Source organism: Drosophila miranda, assembly GCF_003369915.1.
Source record: "Drosophila miranda strain MSH22 chromosome Y unlocalized genomic scaffold, D.miranda_PacBio2.1 Contig_Y1_pilon, whole genome shotgun sequence".
NCBI lineage: Eukaryota > Metazoa > Arthropoda > Insecta > Diptera > Drosophilidae > Drosophila > Drosophila miranda.
Window position 1 is genome coordinate 20,488,949 of NW_022881603.1, and position 21,764 is coordinate 20,510,712.

Here is a 21,764-nt window from a genome sequence, read left to right on the forward strand (position 1 = left end):
GAAAAGTTATGTATGTAGAACTTTTGTTCGGACGGACATGTTTTGTTCGCATTCCTCATTATACTCTTAGTTAAACGGACAGGTCCATTGATGGTATGGACCGTAAGGTTATCGTCTTTTATCTCGGAATCTGTATAATTTTCTTTCATGATGTTGATCGATGATCCCGAGTCAGCGATACACCTTAATATTCTTTTATTAATGGTAATGTTTATATAGGGTCCTCCTCGGTTTCTTCCGAGGCGGCTTGATGAAAATTTACGTCCATCTTCGTTTGGCCACTCTGGCTCTCCCTCCCTCTTTTAGTAGGTTGGTTGGGTCCACTCCCACTAGCTTGGTTTTGAGATATTTGCTGATTGAATGGATTCTGAGCCCTACCTTGATTCAAGGAATTTTTGAACTCATTGTATAATCCAGGATTTTGGGAATTTTGATTTTGATTTGTTCGATTAGTCTGACCTGTTCCAGATGAACTCTGAGTTTGATTGTGATAGTTTGTAGTATTATAATTTGGATAATAGTTTCCAACATTCTTTCGATTTGATTTAGACGATTTCGATTGATCTTTATTTGTACCTGAATCTGTTGTACTAGCTTCGTACAATCCTTCTTCTTGTGCTGCCTTCTTAAGATTAGACAATGTGGTAATATCTTTTCTTGCTAAGGTCATGAACATTCTGTCAGGAAGTTTTCGAGTAATGACATCTTTAATTGTGTTGTTCAAAGCGTTTTTATAAATGACATTATTTTCTGGTATGTTTTCTAAGTTTAGCTTATTGTTTATTAATAATGCTTTTATCTCTAATTCTTCTATAAACTTACGAAGACTGCCGTTGAATCTGGTGGTGTATAGTTGTCGTAAGAGTTCTTCATATGGTGTGTGATTTTTGAACTCGTTGATCAGCGCCGTCTTCAGTTCGAGCCACGTGTTGGGTTGTATCATTTGCGATATGCGTTGTGCCTCTCCTGACAGTTGGATCTCGGTCGCTCCAAATAGGATCCTTTGTTGGCGAAGATCTTCAGTTGGATATAATCCGCATACATATTCGATTCGTTTGATAAATGAGCTTAGCTGTCCAGATGAACCGTCATAGGCAGGTATTTGTCTGATCGACAGCAGTGCCTGGTTCAAGTGGATTTCGCTCAATGATAGTGGTGGTAACGCCATGTTGTTGGTGTTGATTGGGTTTTGTTTTGTTTTCAGTAGTTTTTAACTTTATTTTGGTTCACTTGTAAGTTTTTTGATTTTGTATTTAGTGTTTCACTGTTCTTGGTGGATCACTATCTCCGCTTACTTCAGTTCACTTAATTTTAGTTTTGCAAATCGTATGTGCTCGTAACACATAGGTTCTTTGGCGGATTTCTCAATTTTATTAACGATTCCGGGATTACGTGATCACAGTAATTAGAAATTACACAAGCTGACCATTACCGAAATATAGGAGTTAATTTTAAACGAAATCCTACCGACTGCGCCAGTTAAATATCCGCAACTCGATTTTAAGTTTTTAAAAAAGACTTTTATTTTACAACTTAAATATCTTTATGTCACAAGATTTAAATGAATTCCCCGACTTGACTTTGGGTCTGCTTGTCTCAAACGGAACTGATCTCTCTGCTGCTGGCTAGTTTCCATGAGCCCTTCTCTTGGAACTCCCGACTCTGGCTTCGGGCGTTGCTTTCCTCGGCTGCATCTTCGTGTCGGTGGCGTACGTGCCTGGATCGATATTTGGGGATGCGTCGGCTTTGATGAAAGGCATCCACTGCTGGCGATCGGTGTTGCATTACATGACGGAGCTAGGAATGTGATACTCCTTGATTTTATGTCTAGCTTTGATTGGTCCTCATGAGTGGCGTGATTCTAAAGAATCGATTTCTCGAGAGTGGCGTGATTCTAATGTTGATGAAACAATGTGGTCCATTGTTTATATTATGGGGGGCCCTAGCTTGGAGTATGGGAAGAAACAGTTATTGATTCTTGAGTGGGGTCCTGTTACTTGTGTGGATGGGGAGGATGAATTGTACATAAACATAATGTGTATGGGATGTGGGGAATTATGGATATGTCACTATATATACATATATGGTGCCTCTCTGGCTGACTGCCCCGCTGTCGGCTCGCAGTCACTTCCCATGGAAGGACGAGTCCCAGGCACAGGCAGAGGCACAGGCACAGGCACAGGCAGAGGCCCAGGCTCAGGCACATGTGAGCTCGCCATCCCCATCTGAGATGCAACAGCATGAGCAACAAACGCCACAACAGCAACAGCAGACGCCGTTTGAAGCGGATCTCCAGGAGAGCATAAACGCTTTAATGGAAGAAGAGGAGCAGCCTCTAGCTCCGCTCTCACCGCTGTCGGAGGCAGAAGAGGAGCAGGGCACGGGTAGGATAACAAATCCAAGAATTGTGGACGTGCTGCAGTCCAGCTCTAAGCTTCAAAAACTCTACAAAGAACTGCTAGCGCGGAAGAAGATAGGCCACAAGATGAACTCGAATGAGGTACGTCTACTATGCGACGGAGCTACCAATATGTACAGAAAGGAAGGACTTGAGCTGAGCTTCTCCCAATGTAAAGAGCTGGGCAGGCAGCTGTTGGAGCTGTGTCCCCACGAGAGGAACTTTTGGTGCCGGAAGGTGGGAAGTAATTGTATATACAATCGGTTTCGTACCCTTAGCAGAACCCCGGAACGAAGAGAACGGGTAAGTTGTAACTGTAACAACAAAATCGTACAAATAATTAATGCAAATTTTCACCAAGCAGGATTCCTTGCAGAAGCGAAGCAGGCGTGAGGAAGCAAAACGTTCCTCTGCCACATCTGCCACGACCAGCGACTGGGATCCTGGGACATTGCAGGACACGCCGCTTTCGTAATTCCATTGCAGCTGACGTTCCAGGGAACGTTACGTTCTCGTTCACGTTTAGCATTTGAAATTTGAAATTTTCGCCCTTCAAGGGGGCCCTTCAGCCTTTTATAATCGTAAGCAAACCTTGATATTGGATCAAATCTAACCACGGCCAATAAAAGACGCCTAATCAGATATTAAATGAAGAGTAAAGGGATGTGTTGTTTATAGAAAACTGTTGCATTACCATTAACAAATGCATTTCCAGTTGCCCAACCTGAAGGATTTCGACAATTGGGGCAATCGCGTGGTGAGTACTTGCTCTATTACCAAACCAACTACATTCTGCTCTGCCTGGTCATCTACGCGCTGATGATTGTGTGCAATCCAACCAAGATAATCAGTGGCTTGATTGTGCAGGCCTTGATCATCGCCGTCATTTGGCAATTCTTCAGCAGCAAATCGAAGCCCAGCTTCATTGCAAGCCGTCTGACGGGAGGGAATGCAATTGTGGCCGAACAAAACGCTCAACAGAAATGGTACATCCTGGCTGGTGCTCTGCTTGGCGGATATCTTTTTCTGCACCTGATTAGCGCCGTGCTGCTGACCGCCTTTACCTTGCTGCTGCCCATTTCGGTGACCTTCATACACGCCTCACTGCGTCTACGCAACATGAAGAATAAATTGGCCAACACCATCGAGAGTTTTGCTCCATCTACTCCCATGGGTGCCCTGCTGGATGCGTTGAACGTACGTGCAGAAGGCGTGATCAATTAAGAAACGGTCCAATAGCTGTTGGTCATACAGGACCGAGACATAGAATCCACGTTTTTACAACTAGTTATCCCTTAAATGTTGAACCTTGCAAACAATGTATTACTATATAATCGATTTGATCTTGAGATTTGTATTTAAATATGATTTTATTACTTGTGTACTTTGCTATTATGATTTTCAATAAAGTTTTCCCATAAATGCGTTCGTTCATAAGCTCTTATTCTAATCCAAGATCTATCATATCATATTGGTCAATTCTACTCTAAGCCAACGAGGAAAGCCTCAAATATACTCGGTTCCGAAGATTGTTTGCTCATCATATCCTTAATGGGATCTGGATGGCCAGCGTAGGGGAAAAGCAGTGGCGACACTGTCTGACTTGGCTTTCTTGCCTTTCCTTTCTGCTCGGACACTGTTTTTATGACAATTATATAGTTTCTGCGCTCAATGTTGTTCTTCATAAAATATTTCGCTACAAGAGAAATCTCTCTTGGGCTTATCATCTCCTGCTTGCGTTGCTTTATCAGCAAGCGCTCGCCTGCACTGCCGCTCTGCAGCAGGATCTCGTATACATTGACGACTGTTGTCACCGACGATGCGGCAGACACCGAGGACGCGTCGGATAAATGGCCGGAAAATTCCCCCCTGTCCGTAGTTAAGTCAAAGTCATCAGTGTCGCTGCTGAAGTAGTAGAAATAAAGTTGTGTGGGCTGCGCGTAGTCGTGATCCCGTAGGTGATCCGGTCGGTGCGTCAGTGTCCGATTCCGCGTCGGTTTCCGTTTTTTTCCGCTTTACTCCATTAAATTCTAACTAGACACTTTTAATTTAAATTTCGTCCGTCCGTGGTCACCATTTTTTTTTTTTGCATTTTTCCGCGGCGACGCCAAAACATAACGGATCTTTTGCCTAGGGCTGCAGAATCGTTGGCAGAATCGATTCAATAGTATCGAAAGAATATTTTTATAAAATATATATATTTTATATATTATATTAATAATAATCAATTAATTGATTAATATAATTTATAATACTATAGTACGTTCTTATGGAGTACGTTATAGTAGATAGTACTCTCCATAGTACGTTCTCGTCTGTTTTTAAAACAGTCGATAGGTGCGTGTCGTGTCGTGACTTGACTAGGGCTGCAAGACCAAATTAAATTTTAACTTTCAACTGTGGCGCACGCGAAAATTTCAAAACAATTTCGATCTGATCCGATCAAATCGAAGCGCAAGTGTAAGTGAAGTGAAGTGAAGATGGATAGCCTCCAGAAGCAGCATACGGCCACGGTACAGGTCAAAGTTACTCCCACTCCGAAGCCCAAGGAACAGCAGACGGCCACGATTGAACCCCGCCAGCAGCAGCCGCTGGTACTACATCCAATACAACGACAAGCTCATCAGCAGCAACAAGTGTGTATTTAAATGCAGTTCTTTGCAAGGAGCAATATTTAATCATGGTTTCTTTTCCTTATTTTAGCTTTTGGAGACAATGGCTCTCGAGCACTGCTACCACAAGCAGCAACGACCGCTGGGTATCGGCATCGCCAACAAGGAAATGCAGTACCAACAACCAGTTAGCGCAGGCTCCTGTGCCGGCAAAGCGTGGGAGGAGGAAGCTAACATCTAACGTTGCTGTTGCTGCTGCTGCTGCTCCACCCTCCCACCGCCACTTCTGCCCAATATTCTATCTTTTCAAAACATTCCAAAAAGTGCCATTTGTGGATGACCAGTTAAGAAATGTTGGAGGAAAAAATTAACTTCGTGTCTCACTTGACATATTTCAAAAACGAACCTTTTTTCATCATGATAGATGAGTATCATATCCCTCATATGGTAAGTGTTCGACTCAACCGTCTCCACTTCCTGATCCAGCTGCTTCGGCAAATTATAATTAATAACTATATATTTACAGACATTTCTTTCGATACCGAAGTGGAAAGTGCATTATTTGTACATTCGTGTGGTAAGTATTATTCTTATACATAACAACATTATATTTTCGAATACTTGTATTCAACAGGTTCCAGTCACAAACGAGTCGCACCTAGGCTTGCGAAAAATATGGTCGGCTCTTGATGAAGTTCTAAGCAAGATTATCAAAACAGGATATGAGAACAACCTGCTGGCGGTGGTGACTGACCATTGCCAGGCCAATCTAGACATGATTGGTCGATGTGCAGCCAAATTCCCCATTTTATGGTTTACAAAACATATAGTTAATAACATGGCGAAGCATCTCATAACAGACAATATGTTGAACTATTTATATGGCCAAACGTATTAGGAATTAAAATTAAGAAATGTTTCAGAGTTGGATAACTCGATGGACGATGTCTTACGCTTAAGTTACCAGAACGAAGTGCTCATGTTCAGCAAAATGCTGCAACTTTATTTTAGCAATTCAAAGGATCCTTTGATAGCCCATAAAATAAGTAGCGACAGATTGGAGTCCTTGGGCACAGCCCTTGGGCCAAAAATTTTTGAAATAATGGTGTATGCTGCGAATCTGCACCCACAAGAGGAGCTTCGGCGGTGCCCTCTATACTACTTGGCCCGTGTGGTGGGGATAATAATTTCACTGACCACTCCCAAACCATGAATGATTTAAAACACGAAATAGACAGCAACGTGGACAAGGAGTGCACAGAGGAAAGGTGATACGAAAGACCGGATACGATGATGGATGAATCATACCAGTCTTTGGTCGGCAAAGGTAAGTACTCGCTGAAATAGCAACTTTGGTTGAAAGTTTATTAATCGTATAAAATTATGTGGGCATGGCTAAATATTCTATATAGCTGAGAATATTCCACGGAAGATCAAAAACGAGGAATATGTAAAATAGAACTTGAATTCGTCAGTATATTTATGGTATATTTTTCAAATGAGACGGTATATTTTGGTATATTTCTGAGGATCAGACCAGTGCTGCCAGATTTTTAGAGTCACCATAAGCTAGATTGCATAAAAAAATAAGCTAGAAAAAGCTAAATACAAAAAAAAGCAGCCCAGCAGCCCGGCCAGTACGAAGAAGCCCAGCAAGACGCCGACCACCGATTCCCGTCTCGAGAAAATTTTTAAGCGGCCCAGCGATGAGGACGCCGCCCAGGTGGAGGACGACGGCTCGACCAGCAGCCATGCCGTGGCATTCGAAAATGTATGGGAATATACTATATTCAGATGACAATACTCCAGGCGAGACGCGATTGGGAGCATTATTTGGTTTTCGGAGAAGCCGTCGTCAGCTCTAGATTTTTGTTTCTGTTTTCCGTTTTGTTTTTGTGCGGAAATGTCGGAGCTCTCGAACCTGGAGACACTCTCCAACAAGGACCTCCTGGCCATGTGCAAGGAGCACGGCCTGCCCTCCGTCGGGGTGGCCGACAGCACTCGTGCCTGCATCATCCCCGCCGAGGGTTTATTTAATTGATGTTTAAATTAGCTTTTAAATAATTTAGTTTTCAACCATTTAAACCGACTAATAGAATCAAAAGCCATGCCCTCCGAGAAGAAGATTCGTTACGGAGGTTCAATTACGCTCCAAGAAGTGTGGTTGCGGAGGTTAGTACAATTCGAGGAGGATAGAGTTGGATGCAGCCGCCGATTCTGGCTCTGGCGTAGTTGCTTTATATACAAAATTCAGCTTGTAATGTGGCCGTTGGTGTTGCGCTGCGGGCACACTGAGTACCAGTGCTGCCAGATTTTGAGAGTCACCATAAGTTAGATTGAAGAAAAAATAAGCTAGAATAAGCTAAATCCAAAAAAAGCTTAAAAATAAGCTAACAATAAAAACACATCAAAATAATGTACAATTCAATTTTATATATATGTTTTTTTTAGCCTTTTGCTCCTCTGTCTTTGAGGACTTTCTAACAAGAGGTATTTTTTTAGTTTGTGTCATGCTAGCATTGGACGCATATGTTTTATAGCGACAGCATACTGCCATAATTCCCACGACTTGGCCCCAATTGTTGACTTACAAATGCAGCAGTACGCTTATGTGGATTCAGTTGGCACATTGCGTAGCCCCTCCTTAAATTAATCGAAATTTAACCAGAAATTGTGGAAATTTTGTTTATAAAACACTTTTGGCATTTTTTTGTATGCAAATGTGCAAACATGTGCAATACCATAGTGTGACTGAAACTTATCAACGAATAATTACCTTAAATCTATACACAAAATTGGATAATATACCAAATTAGCAACAACAAATAGGACAAACCCTATTTTTTAATAAATATTAACATATATTACAATAAAATCAAAAAACAATAAGTGTTTTGTACCACATTTTTTGAAGCCAAAATAAGCTAAATGAAATTTGAAATAAAATAGATTTCAAGCTATAAGCATATCAATTATTTTTCAAGCTATTCTGTTTTAAAATAAGCCAAATCTAGCTTAAAATAAGCTAAAATGGCAACACTGGATCAGACGGGTTTATTTTATCGACCTTATCGATAAGTCTCCTTGCAATAATTGTTTGTTTTGTTTGAAATTTTCAATTAATAATAACAATCAACGAGGTAATTGACTCGCCAAAACATGGCCGACGACCCAGAGAGCTCAATGGAGCGACCCACGGATGACAGCGACATCAGCAAACCGGAGAATATGTTCACCCTGAAAAAATGGAACGCGGTGGCTATGTGGAGCTGGGATGTGGAGTGCGACATTTGCGCGATTTGTCGTGTGCAAGTAATGGGTAAGTAGATTGCATTTATATTAGGCACTGAATATGTACACAGCTAACCAAATCTCGAAAAGTCTAGGCGTTCAGTGAATACAGCAGATTCGGTTGAAACCAAAGAGACAATGAAACAAAGGGAAAGGAATGACTGATGGAATGAGTAACAAGATTCAACTTGAAGCTATTGTCAACGGAAATGATTGGTATCAAGATATTAACATGTGTCCATCTTGGATAACCTTCTATGATCCTATTCATTCTATCATTTCCAACTGGCTCGAGCTGTTGCTTGGAGTGGAGGTAAGTGGTATCCCTGTACAGGCTTCATAGTTCCATCCATATTAAACTCCACTCTGTATTGAATTGTAACTTGCCCTCAAGCTTGACTCCACTCCGGGTGTCTGTGGGTAGATGCTGCAATAGATATTAAATTGTATATACTAAATCGTTAGGGATTGTAGAGCAACTCCATTGTGCGTGACTGCCCCCATTACCAGTTCAATCCAGGCAAATTAAACAACAGATTACACAGGCAATCAGAGATTCGAATTGAGGCAACAAATTCTAAATCTGTCTAGAATCAGTCAGGCATCGGGCGAATGCACCGCTTTCAGTCCCTGTCCTAATGGGAATCCGATAAGGAACGAACCCCGAATCGAACCGAGGCCCATGTAATGCTCTGCCTTATCTGCATCACTATCACTCCGTTGCAGCGTCAGCAGCCACATATCTCTCTTCAAATATTAAATGCAATTGTCAATTATACAATACAAAATGCTGTTGCCAGTGCCACTGGACGGGGCGGACGTAAATGCGTTTCTATTTTTGTAGTTCATGTGCATCTGGAATGGCCATCCGTTTGGCTGTATTTAGCCTAGACTCTGGCGGGGCATATTTCCAATGAAACTCACGTATTTTAAGGCGCTGACATTGTTCCAACTGTAAACTGCACCCTGAAGGTCCTATGGTAGTTTGTGCATTTGGCTTCGGTTTCCACTTGACCCAGAGAGGGGCGTGACTTCAATTTGGTTTGATTGTATTTTAAATTAGTTTTTAAATATAGATACGCTTAGGACTTAGGTACAGTATACAATTATATATTCGATATATGTATATATATATACATATATATATATATATATATATATATATATATATATATATATATATATATATAGCCATATATATATATATATATATATATATATAGCCAATTGGTGTATTTTGTAAGGGAGATTGTGTCGGGGGGTTTTGTGTGTCCTTAGATTTAGATCTACGCGTTTATGTCATTTTTTACACCGATAAATTAAAGCTGACGATCTGTGGTGTCTCTGGGAGCAATCATCCTCGCCAGATATCTATCAAAAATCATCATAATTTACATACATAATAAAACTATGCACTTAATGGCTATAAATAATAGTAACAATTATGTGTGTAGAAAGGAAATTCTTTTGCTAAGCATTACACGATAGCTAGGACTAACAATATTAGGCCCCAAATCCTTCTCGTCCTCGTCTTGATGTCGCCTGACCGGGTTCTCCTACTTCTATCCATTGCGCTGTTACACAACTTAAGCACTTAAGGCACTAGTCTAATATTTGGTTTGATCGCATTCAGATCCTTGATTATGGCCATGGACTGTGTGGACTCTCGACTCCACATGATTACATGTTGAAGGCCAACGGCTTCATGTTCGCCACCGACGACATGCGGCGCACGCGGCCCATCATCTTGCGCTCGATATCCTCCAGCGTCTTGCCCTGCGTCTCGGGCACGTACAATATCACAAAGAACAGGCCAATGAAGCAGATGGATCCAAACAGCCAGAAGGCTCCATGGGCGCCCATGAAATCTAAAGAGGAACAAGGAACATTCATTAGCAACCTCTTCTTTTGGGACTCTCTTTTTGGCTACCCACCAATCATATCCTGGAACGTCTTGGTCACCACGAAAGTGCAGGACCAGTTGAAGGCGGTGGCCACAGAGGCAGGTGAGCCACGAATCTTCGACGGCAGAATTTCGCCCATCATCAGCCAGGGAATGGGGCCGAAGCCCAGCGAGAAGCCCAGAATGTAGATGACGAAACAGCTCAGCGGCAGCCAACCCAGCTGGCTCACGTCTTGTCCATGCGACTTGCAGTAAAAGAAGCCGCCCAGCACAAACAGGGTGATGGTCATGGCTATGTTGGACACGTACAGCAGGATCTGCCAGAAAACGGGAAGCGTCAGTAAAGAGGGACAATAATCTCGAGGCTTTGGCCATTCGGAACTCACCTTGCGTCCGGCGCGATCAATCAGGAGGGTGGCTATGAAGGTGGCCATGAAATTGACGATACCCACAATGATGGTGCAGAGATTGCCGTCGATGGTCGAGCCGGCATCCTTGAAAATGGACACAGTGTAGAAGATGACGGCATTGATACCGCTCAGCTGCTGGAAGAACATCAGACCCAGGGAGATGGACAACGGCTTCAGGTTGTTGCGCTTCAGCAGCTCCATCATCTTGTTCTGGGTGGCCTGGCGATCGGCGTCGGCCTGCGACCGCATCAGTCCCTTCAGCTCCGGCTCCACATCAGCCTCTTTGCCGCGCAGCCATGAGAGTGCCTTGCGGGCCTTCTCCTCCCGACCGCGGCTCACAAACCAGCGCGGCGTCTCCGGGATGAGGAACATCAGGATGAGGAACGGCACTGGCAATGCCGCCCCCAGGAAGGCCAGCATTGACCAGTCCATGTACGTTCCGGCTACAAAGCACAACAGTATGCCAATATTACCAAAGGCCGTCGGCAACAGTCCGAGAGTGCCGCGCACCTCCGGCTGGACCGTCTCGCCCAGATAAACGGGCAGCGACAGCGAGGCGATGCCCACACAGAATCCAGCCAGGAAGCGTCCTGCCAGCACCATGGCCACATTCACGGCACATGCAATCAGCAGCGAGGACACAATGAAGGGTATGGCCGTGGCCAGGATGGTGTTGCGCCTGCCCAAATACTCGATGAAGGGTCCGCCAGCAATGCCGCCGGCTAGACCAGCCAAGGGCATGATGCCGCCCACCCAAGAGGCCTGCAATTTGAGAAGAAAATTCGATTGAATAGAGAATTTTATGGGAATTCAATTGGGAACATAGTATTCTGGGAAAATTTGGAAGATTTTGCAGCAGCTAAAGCAGATTCCTTTCTTTGGCAGAAGAAAGGAGATCGAAAGGAGATTCTTTCTAAAGCAAATCCAATGGCAACACCATTTTTAAAACGAGGTCAAAGCCATCATTTTGCTTGTGCTGTTTTCACTTGAAGAAATTCCACATTTCTGATACCCCCACAGAGATTCGATTGCTGGATTTTTCTGCTTGCTTCTTGCTACTTACCGCTTGCGGAGTGACCTCAAACGAAGTTATATTTCTGTTGGTCATTGACACCAAGGCCGGGGAGGTGTAGGCGCTGACAAAGCCCACCACGAGAGAGCCCAGAGACACGCTCATAGCAGCCAAGACCTGTAAAACAACAAGGAATATAATATTTAATTAAAAGTCAAACACTTTCAAAGATCTATAGAGATCAAGGACAAGGGAAATCCACCTGAGAGAAGGTGCAAATGGCCTTGGGCTCCTCCACGGGCACGGCGAAGGACACATGGGTGTCCGCACGCATCAAGATCTTCATGATCAGTGCTTTGTATTTAGCGGATTTATGGATAGATCTGTTTCGATCCGAATGCAAAGAATGTTACGGCTGGGGGCTGCCTTTCACTTTAAGCCTTTCACTCCTGAATGCTTTCAGCACGTTTGCCGTTCGCCCGACGAAACTCAACTGAAACTTGTCATTTTGCAGTTGCAGTTTTTGGAGAATCAAACCGTTTGGCGATCTATTTGTTAGGCTTAGGCACGTACATAAGCGCGGGCAGGCACACATGAACGACGAAAACATATATGTAAAGACGGTTATGTAGATGCAGTTTTGCGGCTTATCACTTATTGACTGCACTGCTGCTGCACAGCAGCGTACTCAATCGACTATGCGCGATGCCTTTAGTGGCAGCACGGCATCTTATCACGCTATTTACGTGTGAGAGAGACACTCGGATTGATAAGCATCCCCAAAGCGGGCACGAAGAAGCTGCAGTTGTTTCTGCTTGAGTCTGGAAATCGCGGGAGTCCGGCAGCGGCAGCGGCAGCGGCAGCGAGCGAACGCGTGGGAAACGTCTCACACACAGGAGAGGCCCTTAGCCCCTAAGGGAGCATTGCATTCGACTCGTATCCAATACGATCCATCAGATACAAGTATTTTTAGTCTGGCCATAACTAAATGCGTTAATTTCAATTAAAGTGAACGGCAGTGCGAGTGCCAGCACCAGCGCCAGCGAATTATAATTCAAGGCGTGCGAAAATAGCTCTCGACACGCATGTCCCGCTCTGACCCACAATCTGGTGCTGCGGCTGCTTCTTGGGTTTTAAATTGGCTCAAAGAATGCTTTATGATGGGATTAATGCCCATTCATAATCCATAGCTATATCCAGCCCGTGGCGGCGCCAACAAGCTTAACGAGCTGACAATAGCCGCACGATGTGTCCTCGGGGTATAGGGGGAGGGGACGAAACCAGTAATAGCAATAGCACACTCTAACCCTGTAGTGTTCGACCTACCTGTGTCCATATATAGATGGGATTCGTGGTGGGCCTGTAGACCTCCAGCTTGGGTTTTCCATCTTCGGGTATCTGGCGCACAAAGGGCACTGCATGACGGATGTTCTCGCCCCGCTTGTTCCCCATTTCATCCATCTCGTACAGGCGACGGCTGAAATTGCGTTTCAATGTTGGATTAGAAGGTGACTAACCGTCATTATACTATCAAAATACTATTCGTCTTCCACTTAAGCGGACAGACACTTCAATTAGCCTGAGCATAAACGTGCTACGCATTAAGTTTCGGGCAACATCTTTGGGTTCATCTGAGGTTCCCTGCTTATTTCTGTATATTTTTAACAATTTTTAGCTGTATTCTTCAGTAAACCATTCACTTTTCATTCCACTTTAGACTATCGATTTTCCATATTGCCCTGCTATATCTATTATATATCATTGTTCTGTGTGTGGGTTCCCTTGATGCCTACCCTGGAGTCTAGTACACGTTTTCGAATTACACGCTCGACAGCTGGCAGAACAGAACTGATAGATCCCCTAGCGACAGATCCAGATAATGCCTTGACCCCGGGACTCACCTTTTGCGGGAATCTGTGCTGATGGAGCGCTGCTGCTGGAAGTGCTGTCGCGACGTGTGGAAGTCCTCGTCGCTTTCGCTCTCCAAATCCTTGAGGTCGATAATGAGCGGCTTGGTGATGTCCTTGGGCCGGTGAATGAGGCGTTTGTGCTCGGGGTCGTCGCCCTCCTCGTCGCTGTCGGTGCTGGAGCCCTGTAATACTTTGTCTAGCTTGAAGGTGACACGCGGATCGAGACTCTGGTGCTTGCGGCCCTGGAACTCGCGGCGCGTCTTGTGGAACTCCTCCTCCGAGGATGACTCCTTGAGTAGGTCCTGCAGGAAGCGAGTTCCCTTCACGTCCAGCGACACGTGCTTCTTGGCCTGGAACTGGCGCCGATTGTCGTTGGCCAAAATGTGCTTGAGGTCCTTCAATATGCCCTTGTGGTCCACGCTGGTGGCCTTCTGTTGCTGGAACCCGATCCGCTTGTCCTCAAAGCTGTCCTCGTCGCTGCTCTCCGCCTGTGCGGGTGGCTTGCTGCTGGCGTTGTTCTTCTCGAAGGACACGCGGGAGCCCTTCAGCGATTGCTTGCTCCTCTGCAGATCCTCCACGGGCACGGGCACGCTGCGCTGCTGTCGATCGCGATGTTCGCGTATCTCCTGTGACGTGGGTGGTGGGGGTAGTGGTGTCAGCTCCAAGCTTCCGCTGGCCCGCAGTGGTGTGCGCTGCTGCTGTTGCTGAAAGGGCTGTGTGGGTGGCTCGTTGATGTCGTCGTCCTCGAGCAGTGGCCGAAACGACAGAGGTGGTTCGTCCTCGAGCAGGCGCAGCTGCTGGCGCTGCTGCTGCTGTTGCTGTTGCTGTGGTCGGGGCTGTGGATGCCTCTGGGGCGCCGCTTGGGGGAAGAGAAACGGATCCTCCGGTAGTATTGTGTCCAAACTGGTGGCCGTATTCGATGTGGACAGATTGCTCTCCACACGATGATAGCCCTGGTCGTCCTGCGGAGTATTTAAACGTTCGAATTAAATTAATCTCTGTTCGCAGCAGACAATCGCGAATTAATGAATATCGCCATCGGCCTGGCAGCAATTATAACGAACCCACCACACCCAATCCCCCATCCAATCAAATCCGCTTCAATCCGAAATATTTCCAAGATCGTCCACAAAATATATTTGCGATTATGCTCATCTTAAAATCCGAACCACAAAGTTTCATCTTGGCGTTCAGTTCAGCCATCTAGCATTGGACGCACGATCGGTCCTTATCGGTCATGTGTCTATGCCGTGTTGTTCTTCATACAATGAATTGTATGGATCCGTTATTCACAGACCTCTAAGAGCCCGCATAAAGCAGGCGCGAACGTGAAGTTTGTGAATTTTTTGAAGAATTTTGGAAAATGTTGGAAAATAGGTATGGGAATATGTACCAAATCCAATGATTGGTCATCTTTTATACCGATTGGGGCATAATGAATTGAAAATGTCATCGATATCAGTAATAGCCCCCTTAGTTTTAATCAAATTGAGTTCCAACGGATGTAACAACCGATGTTTGTGTGTGCGTTTCGCCTTGACCCTCCCATTTGGGTCACAACAACATTGATCTCATGCGTAGAATAGTACTTACACCTGCTCTGGTTAGTTTCTCCTTGAGTTTGCCCATGGCGCTGCTCAGGGGCTGGTGACCGCCACCGCCGCCGCCGGCGCCTCGGTTGTCGCGTCCGCTCATCTTATCAGCTGTATGATTGAACTTGAACTAGTCGCTCGTCCTTCTGGGGGGAGTCTTAGTATTGTGACTTAGTTTTGCTTTCCCTTTTTCCTTTTTTCTTTAGTAAACAGTGTCTTCTTCTGGATGGTAATCCTCTTTGTCTTTGCTGTAAAACAAGAAAAATAGCGAAAGAATGCACAAATTAGAATACAGTACTTGTAGATAGATAGATAGATAGGTATATGTGATTATTAGCTACTAGTATTTGTACTTTTACTGTCTGGAATTACCCTGATGTCTGGAGCTCTTATCAAAGGAAATTTATGCATGTGTTTGCTCTTTGATAGCGCATTCAGGCCCCTTGGGCTCCAAGTACACACCCACTTTCAACGGGAAATCGAATGTCCTTGGCTAAGACGCGTGACCAACTTTGCACACAGTGGATCGGAACAGTGAAATATTTCCCCGACGCGAAAATACGTATTTGTTGATATTTTGTTGTACTCTTTTCCTTTTGGCACCCACTGTAAGCGTTTTGTCTTTCACTGAATTTATTTATGATCTTTATTCTTGGCATGCGGCTACTCGTAGATATGTACAAAACTGTATATGTATGTGTAGGTTAGGTTAAGGCGGTAGCCGGGAGGGGGGGATAAGAGCCTCTCGCCCCCAAGCTCACTTGGACATATAAAAATTTTCCACCCGCTAATTAATGAACGCGCACCGCGCGCAAAAAAAAGAAGCGAAATATTTTTATTTGTTTGGTTTTTGTCAAGCATTTTCTTGGCTTTAGTTTTTCTTTTTTCGCTTTTCCTTCTTTTCCTGCGTCATGTGACTACTGGCAGCGACTCTGTGTGGGCGTCATGACGTCGTCTCTGCTCGCTCCGCCGCTCAATCATAACCCTGCCCTCTCACTACCTCCTCCTTCGCCGCCTTTGCGGAATGTGGGCACTGGTTTTGACTGTATTCTCTTTTTATACCCGATACTCAAAATGAGTATTGGGGTATATTAGATTTGTGGTAAAAGTGGATGTGTGTAACGTCCAGAAGGAATCGTTTCCGACCCCATAAAGTATATATATTCTTGATCAGCATCAATAGCCGAGTCGATTGAGCCATGTCTGTCTGTCCGTCTGTCCGTCCGTCCGTCTGTCCGTCTGTCCGTCCCTATTAGCGCCTAGTGCTCAAAGACTATAAGAGCTAGAGCAACGATGTTTTGGATCCAGACTTCTGTGATATGTCACTGCTACAAAAATATTTCAAAACTTCGCCCCGCCCACTTCCGCCCCCACAAAGGACGAAAATCTGTGGCATCCACAATTTTAAGGATACGAGAAAACCAAATTCGCAGAATCGTAGAGAATGACCATATCTTTTAGACTGCAGAATTTGAATTGGATCGTATTATTATTATAGCCAGAATCAAGAAAACAATTTCATTTTTTCTCGCCCTGTCTCTCTCTAACACACACGTAGCATAGCCGGCTTTGCTTAGAGTAAAACATTAGCGCCTAGATCTCAGAGACTACAAAAGCTAGAGCAACCAAATTTGGTATTCATCCACACTCCTAATATATCGGACCGAGACGAGTTCGTTTCAAAATTTCGCCACACCCCCTTCCGCCCTCGCAAAGGATGAAAATCTGGGGATATTCACAAATCTCAGAGACTATTAAGGCTAGAGTAACCAAATTTGGTATCCGCACTCCTGTTAGATCTCACTTTAAAACGTATATCTCAAAATTTCGCCCCACCCCTTTCCGCCCACACAAAGGACGAAAATCTGTTGCATCCACAATATTGAGGATACGAGAAAACTAAAAGCGTAGAATCATAGATAATGATCATATCTATCAGATTGCTGAATCTGGATCAGATCAGATCATTTTTATAGCCAAAAGGAACAAATCAATTTGCACTGGCTACGCAGCCCCCGACGTCACGCTCAGACTGATTTTCTGTCTCTCTCGCACGCACTCTTTGTCGTGTCGTTTAATATTAGCGGCGTCTGCCGGAGGAGAGCCATACTGACTTAGTATCGGGTATAACTGTAGAGTTGCGGTGTCCGCTGCAACTCACAACGTTCCCCCTCGTTTTTTTTATACCCGATACTCAAAATGAGTATTGGGGTATATTAGATTTGTGGTGAAAATGGATGTGTGTAACGTCCAGAAGGAATCGTTTCCGACCTCATAAAGTATATATATTCTTGATCAGCATCAATAGCCGAGTCGATTGAGCCCTGTCTGTCTGTCCGTCTGTCCGTCCGTCCGTCTGTCCGTCTGTCCGCCCCTATTAGCGCCTAGTGCAACGATGTTTTGGATCCAGACTTCTGTGATGTGTCACTGCTACAAAAATATTTCAAAACTTCGCCCCGCCTACTTCCGCCCCCACAAAGGACGAAAATCTGTGGCATCCACAATTTTAAAGATATGAGAAAACCAAAAACGCAGAATTGTAAAGAATGACCATATCTCTTAGACTGCAGAATCTGAATTGGATCGTATTATTATTATAGCCAGCATCAAGAAAACAATTTCATTTTTTCTCGCCCTGTCTCTCTCTAACACATACGTAGCATAAGCGGCTTTGCTTAGAGTAAAACATTAGCGCCTAGATCTCAGAGACTATAAAAGCTAGAGCAACCAAATTTGGTATCCACACTCCTAAGATATCGGACCGAGACGAGTTTGTTTCAAAATTTCGCCACACCCCCTTCCGCCCCGCAAAGGACGAAAATATGGGGATATTTACAAATCTCAGAGACTATTAACGGTAGAGTAACCAAATTTGGTATCCGCACTCCTGTTAGATCTCACTATAAAACGTATCTCACAAAAAATCCGGTCTCTTTCGTAGTGATCAGACGTGTTTTTGTTTTGCGCTCCGCATTTTTATACCCGATACTCAAAATGAGTATTGGGGTATATTAGATTTGTGGTAAAAGTGGATGTGTGTAACGTCCAGAAGGAATCGTTTCCGACCCCATAAAGTATATATATTCTTGATCAGCATCAATAGCCGAGTCGATTGAGCCCTGTCTGTCTGTCCGTCCGTCCGTCTGTCCGTCTGTCCGTCCCCTTCAGCGCCTAGTGCTCAAAGACTATAAGAGCTAGAGCAACGATGTTTTGGATCCAGACTTCTGTGATATGTCACTGCTACAAAAATATTTTAAAATTTCCCCCCCCCCCCCTCCGCCCCCACAAAGGACGAAAATCTGTGGCATCCACAATTTTAAAGATATGAGAAAACCAAAAACGTAGAATTGTAGAGAATGACCATATCTTTAAGACTGCGGAATCTGAATTGGATCGTATTATTATTATAGCCAGCATCAAGAAAACAATTTCATTTTTTCTCGCCCTGTCTCTCTCTAACACACACGTAGCATAGGCGGCTTTGCTTAGAGTAAAACATTAGCGCCTAGATCTCAGAGACTACAAAAGCTAGAGCAACCAAATTTGGTATCCACACTCCTAATATATCGGACCGAGACGAGTTTGTTTCAAAATTTCGCCACCCCCCCTTCCGCCCCCGCAAAGGACGAAAATCTGGGGATATTCAAAAATCTCAGAGACTATTAAGGCTAGAGTAACCAAATTTGGTATCCGCACTCCTGTTAGATCTTACTATAAAACGTGTATCTCAAAATTTCGCCCCACCCCCTTCCGCCCACACAAAGGACGAAAATCTGTTGCATCCACAATATTGCACATTCGAGAAAACTAAAATAGATAGAATCATAGATAATGACCATATCTATCAGATTGCTGAATCTTGATCAGATCAGATCATTTTTATAGCCAATAGGAACAAATAAATTTGCAGTGGCTACGCAGCGCCCGACGTCACGCTCAGACTGATTTTCTGTCTCTCTCGCACGCACTCTTTGTCGTGTCGTTTAATATTAGTGGCGTCTGCCGGAGGAGAGCCATACTGACTTAGTATCGGGTATAACCGTAGAGTTGCGGTGTCCGCAGCAACTCACAACGTTCCCCCTCGTTTTTTTTAGAATTCTGCGCGAATATCAACCGGCAAATGACATAACGATTAGCAAATTAATGGGGCACGGGGGCGTGGTGAACAAAGTTTGATAAGCAAAGTTCAATTGCAATGATTGCCATTTATAATAGTAGTTTGTCGTGTGTTCGCCGACTGAAACGCAATTACAAATAATAATTTGCAGATCCGAAAATTCCCATTAACCTTGAAACTATATCAGGTCTATATTTGGGGCTGTGTGGAGTGGGGTGTGTATGGGTGAATCATGACGGATATCTAGTTTTCGGGGGCCTAGCTATCTAGATATCTATATGAATGTTAACCGATTGATCTTTCCCAACACGAGCCCCTTCCACACACGCTCGAGCAAAGCGTGCTGTGACACTCTCTTAAACCGCGCTCAAAGCTAATCTCTCTTTGACTGGCTGGCTCGCGCTCTCTTACAAATCGCCTCACGTGCCGAATGAACCCGGTTCTCTTTGGGCCACACACACACACACAGGTGTGACTGACTGCTCTCATTTGTCAACAGTGCAACGTTGCGATTTTGCTGTTGTTGTTGTTGTTGTTGCTGTGTCATGATCTCTTGGCATTTTATGCGGTAGTACCCAAACTTTTTGCTTGAGGAGCGCTGAAATTAACAAAAGACTGCCGACAATGTCCATATTAAGTTGCAGATTATAATTAATTTCGAGTAAATTAGACATCGCCCACACTCGGAGTCTGGGCGTGTGCGACTTAAGGATGACTTTTCGCATTGGACTTTGTTTTCACTTTTTGCGCGCTTCCGAAATATTTCGCATATCGCATTTGTTATTGTATTTATTTCATCTTGTTTTTCGCAAGGAATTTCTAGCGCCACACTGGGGCGTGCAAACACACACACACAAAATTGTGGTCTAACTTTAAAAATATTCGCGGTCGCCGCCGCACTCTCCCTCTGGCCCCGCATCGCTCAACAGTTTTCTCGACATTTCTTCTCAGCAAATTTGCAGTTTTACCCTTGGCACATCATTTGGGTGGTTTTCGCGTCGTCTTACAGCATTTTCCGTTTTTCATTTTCTTTCTTTAGTTTTTTTTTTTTTTTTTTTTTTTTGCACAGAGCCAGCACACATTACGTAAAGTGGTATTGCAGACAAAATTCGGGACTGCAAATACAAGTGTACAAGTGTCGTCCAGTCCAGTCCAGTCCATCCGACGCAGGTCCAGTAGAAGTGTATAATTGTTCGAACGGTTTATGGGAACCTTTTCCCCTCTCTTTTTGGCATTTGACGTAGTGTGCAAAAAATGCCCATAAATTTCCAATAAAATAAACATTTTTCTTGACGCCAGACAGACCAGAGACTTGCTGCTTCGCTTTGTTGTAGTTTTATTTTATTTTTCGCTTTTTTCTGCATAAATTTCTTGAGAACCGCGCCAAGTAAAAACGTGATAAGGTTACGGACCGACCGGAACTGGTTGGGCAGAAATACATAACTAACTTACAAGAGTTTACACTTTTCGGTACATCGGTAATTAATTTTATTTTTAAAATTTTAATCGATATTCAGTCTTCAGTTGTTTGTAAAATTTATAGTTTTCACTGTTTATATCTTTGAGCGAATTGCTCGGGAGACGAGAGCGCCCATTATTACCTTTTGAACAAACTACTAAATGTATCCACTAGTGTGGCACTGAAGTACGAGATTCGAATGCGCAACGCTTATATAGCGCACACCGATTCCGATTCCGCAGAAGCAGCAGCAACAACAACTTATTTGAGCTTTTGTGCACACTGTGTTGTTCCCCAACGGTAAAACAGGCCGCCAGAGAGTCTCTCTCGCTCTCTCTTTGCACGTGTGTGAGTGAGCGAGCGTTTGAGTGAGAGAATGAGCGGTGAACAGTCAGCAGACTGCAGAGAGTGAGCCGCGGAACGAAGGTCGAAAAGAAGGCATGAATGAATGGGGGTCGCCCGTGTTTGACTTTGAATCTGCCTCTCTGTCCCCCGTCTCTACGCTTGTGGGAGTCGGACGGACGCCTCCTATTTGGAGGTGTATAACTGTTGTTGTGTCTTGGAAGCTGGGTGGGCGATTAGGCGTTCGGCGTAGTAGTTATAGGATAAAAGAGAGAGCGCGAACGGCGACCCAGTGGCACCATCAAAAACATGTATGTATACCCTACAAGGAAGCGAGGTCTCTAGGCTATCACACAGACCAGGGGGTTTTCTGGTAGTGAAGGGCTTGGAAGGATGAGATCGGTGCAGTTTCAGTGGCTTTCCAATGGCTAAAACTTTCCCATTTTAGGTTGGAAATCAAAGATAGGATAAATCCCAGTTCGCTGTGATGAAATTCCGTTTAGTTTATATTTTTATTGATTTGTTTTGGCCGCTGTTCGGTTATGCATGGTCCACTGGATGCTGTGGCGGATGTGTTTGTGTGAGTTTTCATATTTTCAATTTAATATTATTGAGTTGACTTTGAGGCTCGTGCAAATTTGTGGAAGCCTTGAGGAGCATTTCAGTCTTGTCCCCCTTACAAGACAAATAATTTGTACAGAACACACGCCATGGCTGC

At 44.3% G+C, this 21,764-nt stretch overlaps 2 protein-coding genes and 1 pseudogene across 3 annotated transcripts in view; 2 read left to right on the forward strand and 1 right to left on the reverse strand.

Moving 5' to 3' along the window:
* Positions 1 to 2,230: 2,230 nt before the first annotated feature.
* LOC117191485 lies at positions 2,231 to 3,835 on the forward strand (annotated as a pseudogene).
* Positions 3,836 to 8,154: 4,319 nt separating this feature from the next.
* The window catches only part of LOC117185973 (RING-box protein 2-like), a 49,320-nt gene continuing 35,710 nt past the window's right edge, over positions 8,155 to 21,764 (forward strand). The window contains exon 1 of the mRNA XM_033395148.1: positions 8,155 to 8,329. Within this exon, the coding sequence (XP_033251039.1) occupies positions 8,170 to 8,329 (160 nt within the window). The 5' untranslated portion in view covers positions 8,155 to 8,169. The remainder of the gene's footprint in view (positions 8,330 to 21,764) is intronic.
* LOC117190065 (facilitated trehalose transporter Tret1) lies at positions 9,604 to 15,375 on the reverse strand. 2 transcript variants are annotated; one of them, XM_033395146.1, is made up of 7 exons: positions 15,130 to 15,375; positions 13,528 to 14,498; positions 12,953 to 13,103; positions 11,678 to 11,803; positions 10,591 to 11,376; positions 10,236 to 10,521; positions 9,604 to 10,169 (listed from the first exon to the last, which is right to left on the reverse strand). In XM_033395146.1, the coding sequence occupies exons 1-7, from the start codon at positions 15,229 to 15,231 to the stop codon at positions 9,982 to 9,984; spliced, it is 2,610 nt and encodes an 869-aa protein (XP_033251037.1). In that variant the 5' UTR covers positions 15,232 to 15,375; the 3' UTR covers positions 9,604 to 9,981. The 2 variants fall into 2 exon arrangements, with proteins under 2 accessions (XP_033251037.1, XP_033251038.1); XM_033395147.1 differs by lacking the exons at positions 12,953 to 13,103; positions 13,528 to 14,498; positions 15,130 to 15,375 and adding an exon at positions 11,889 to 12,102.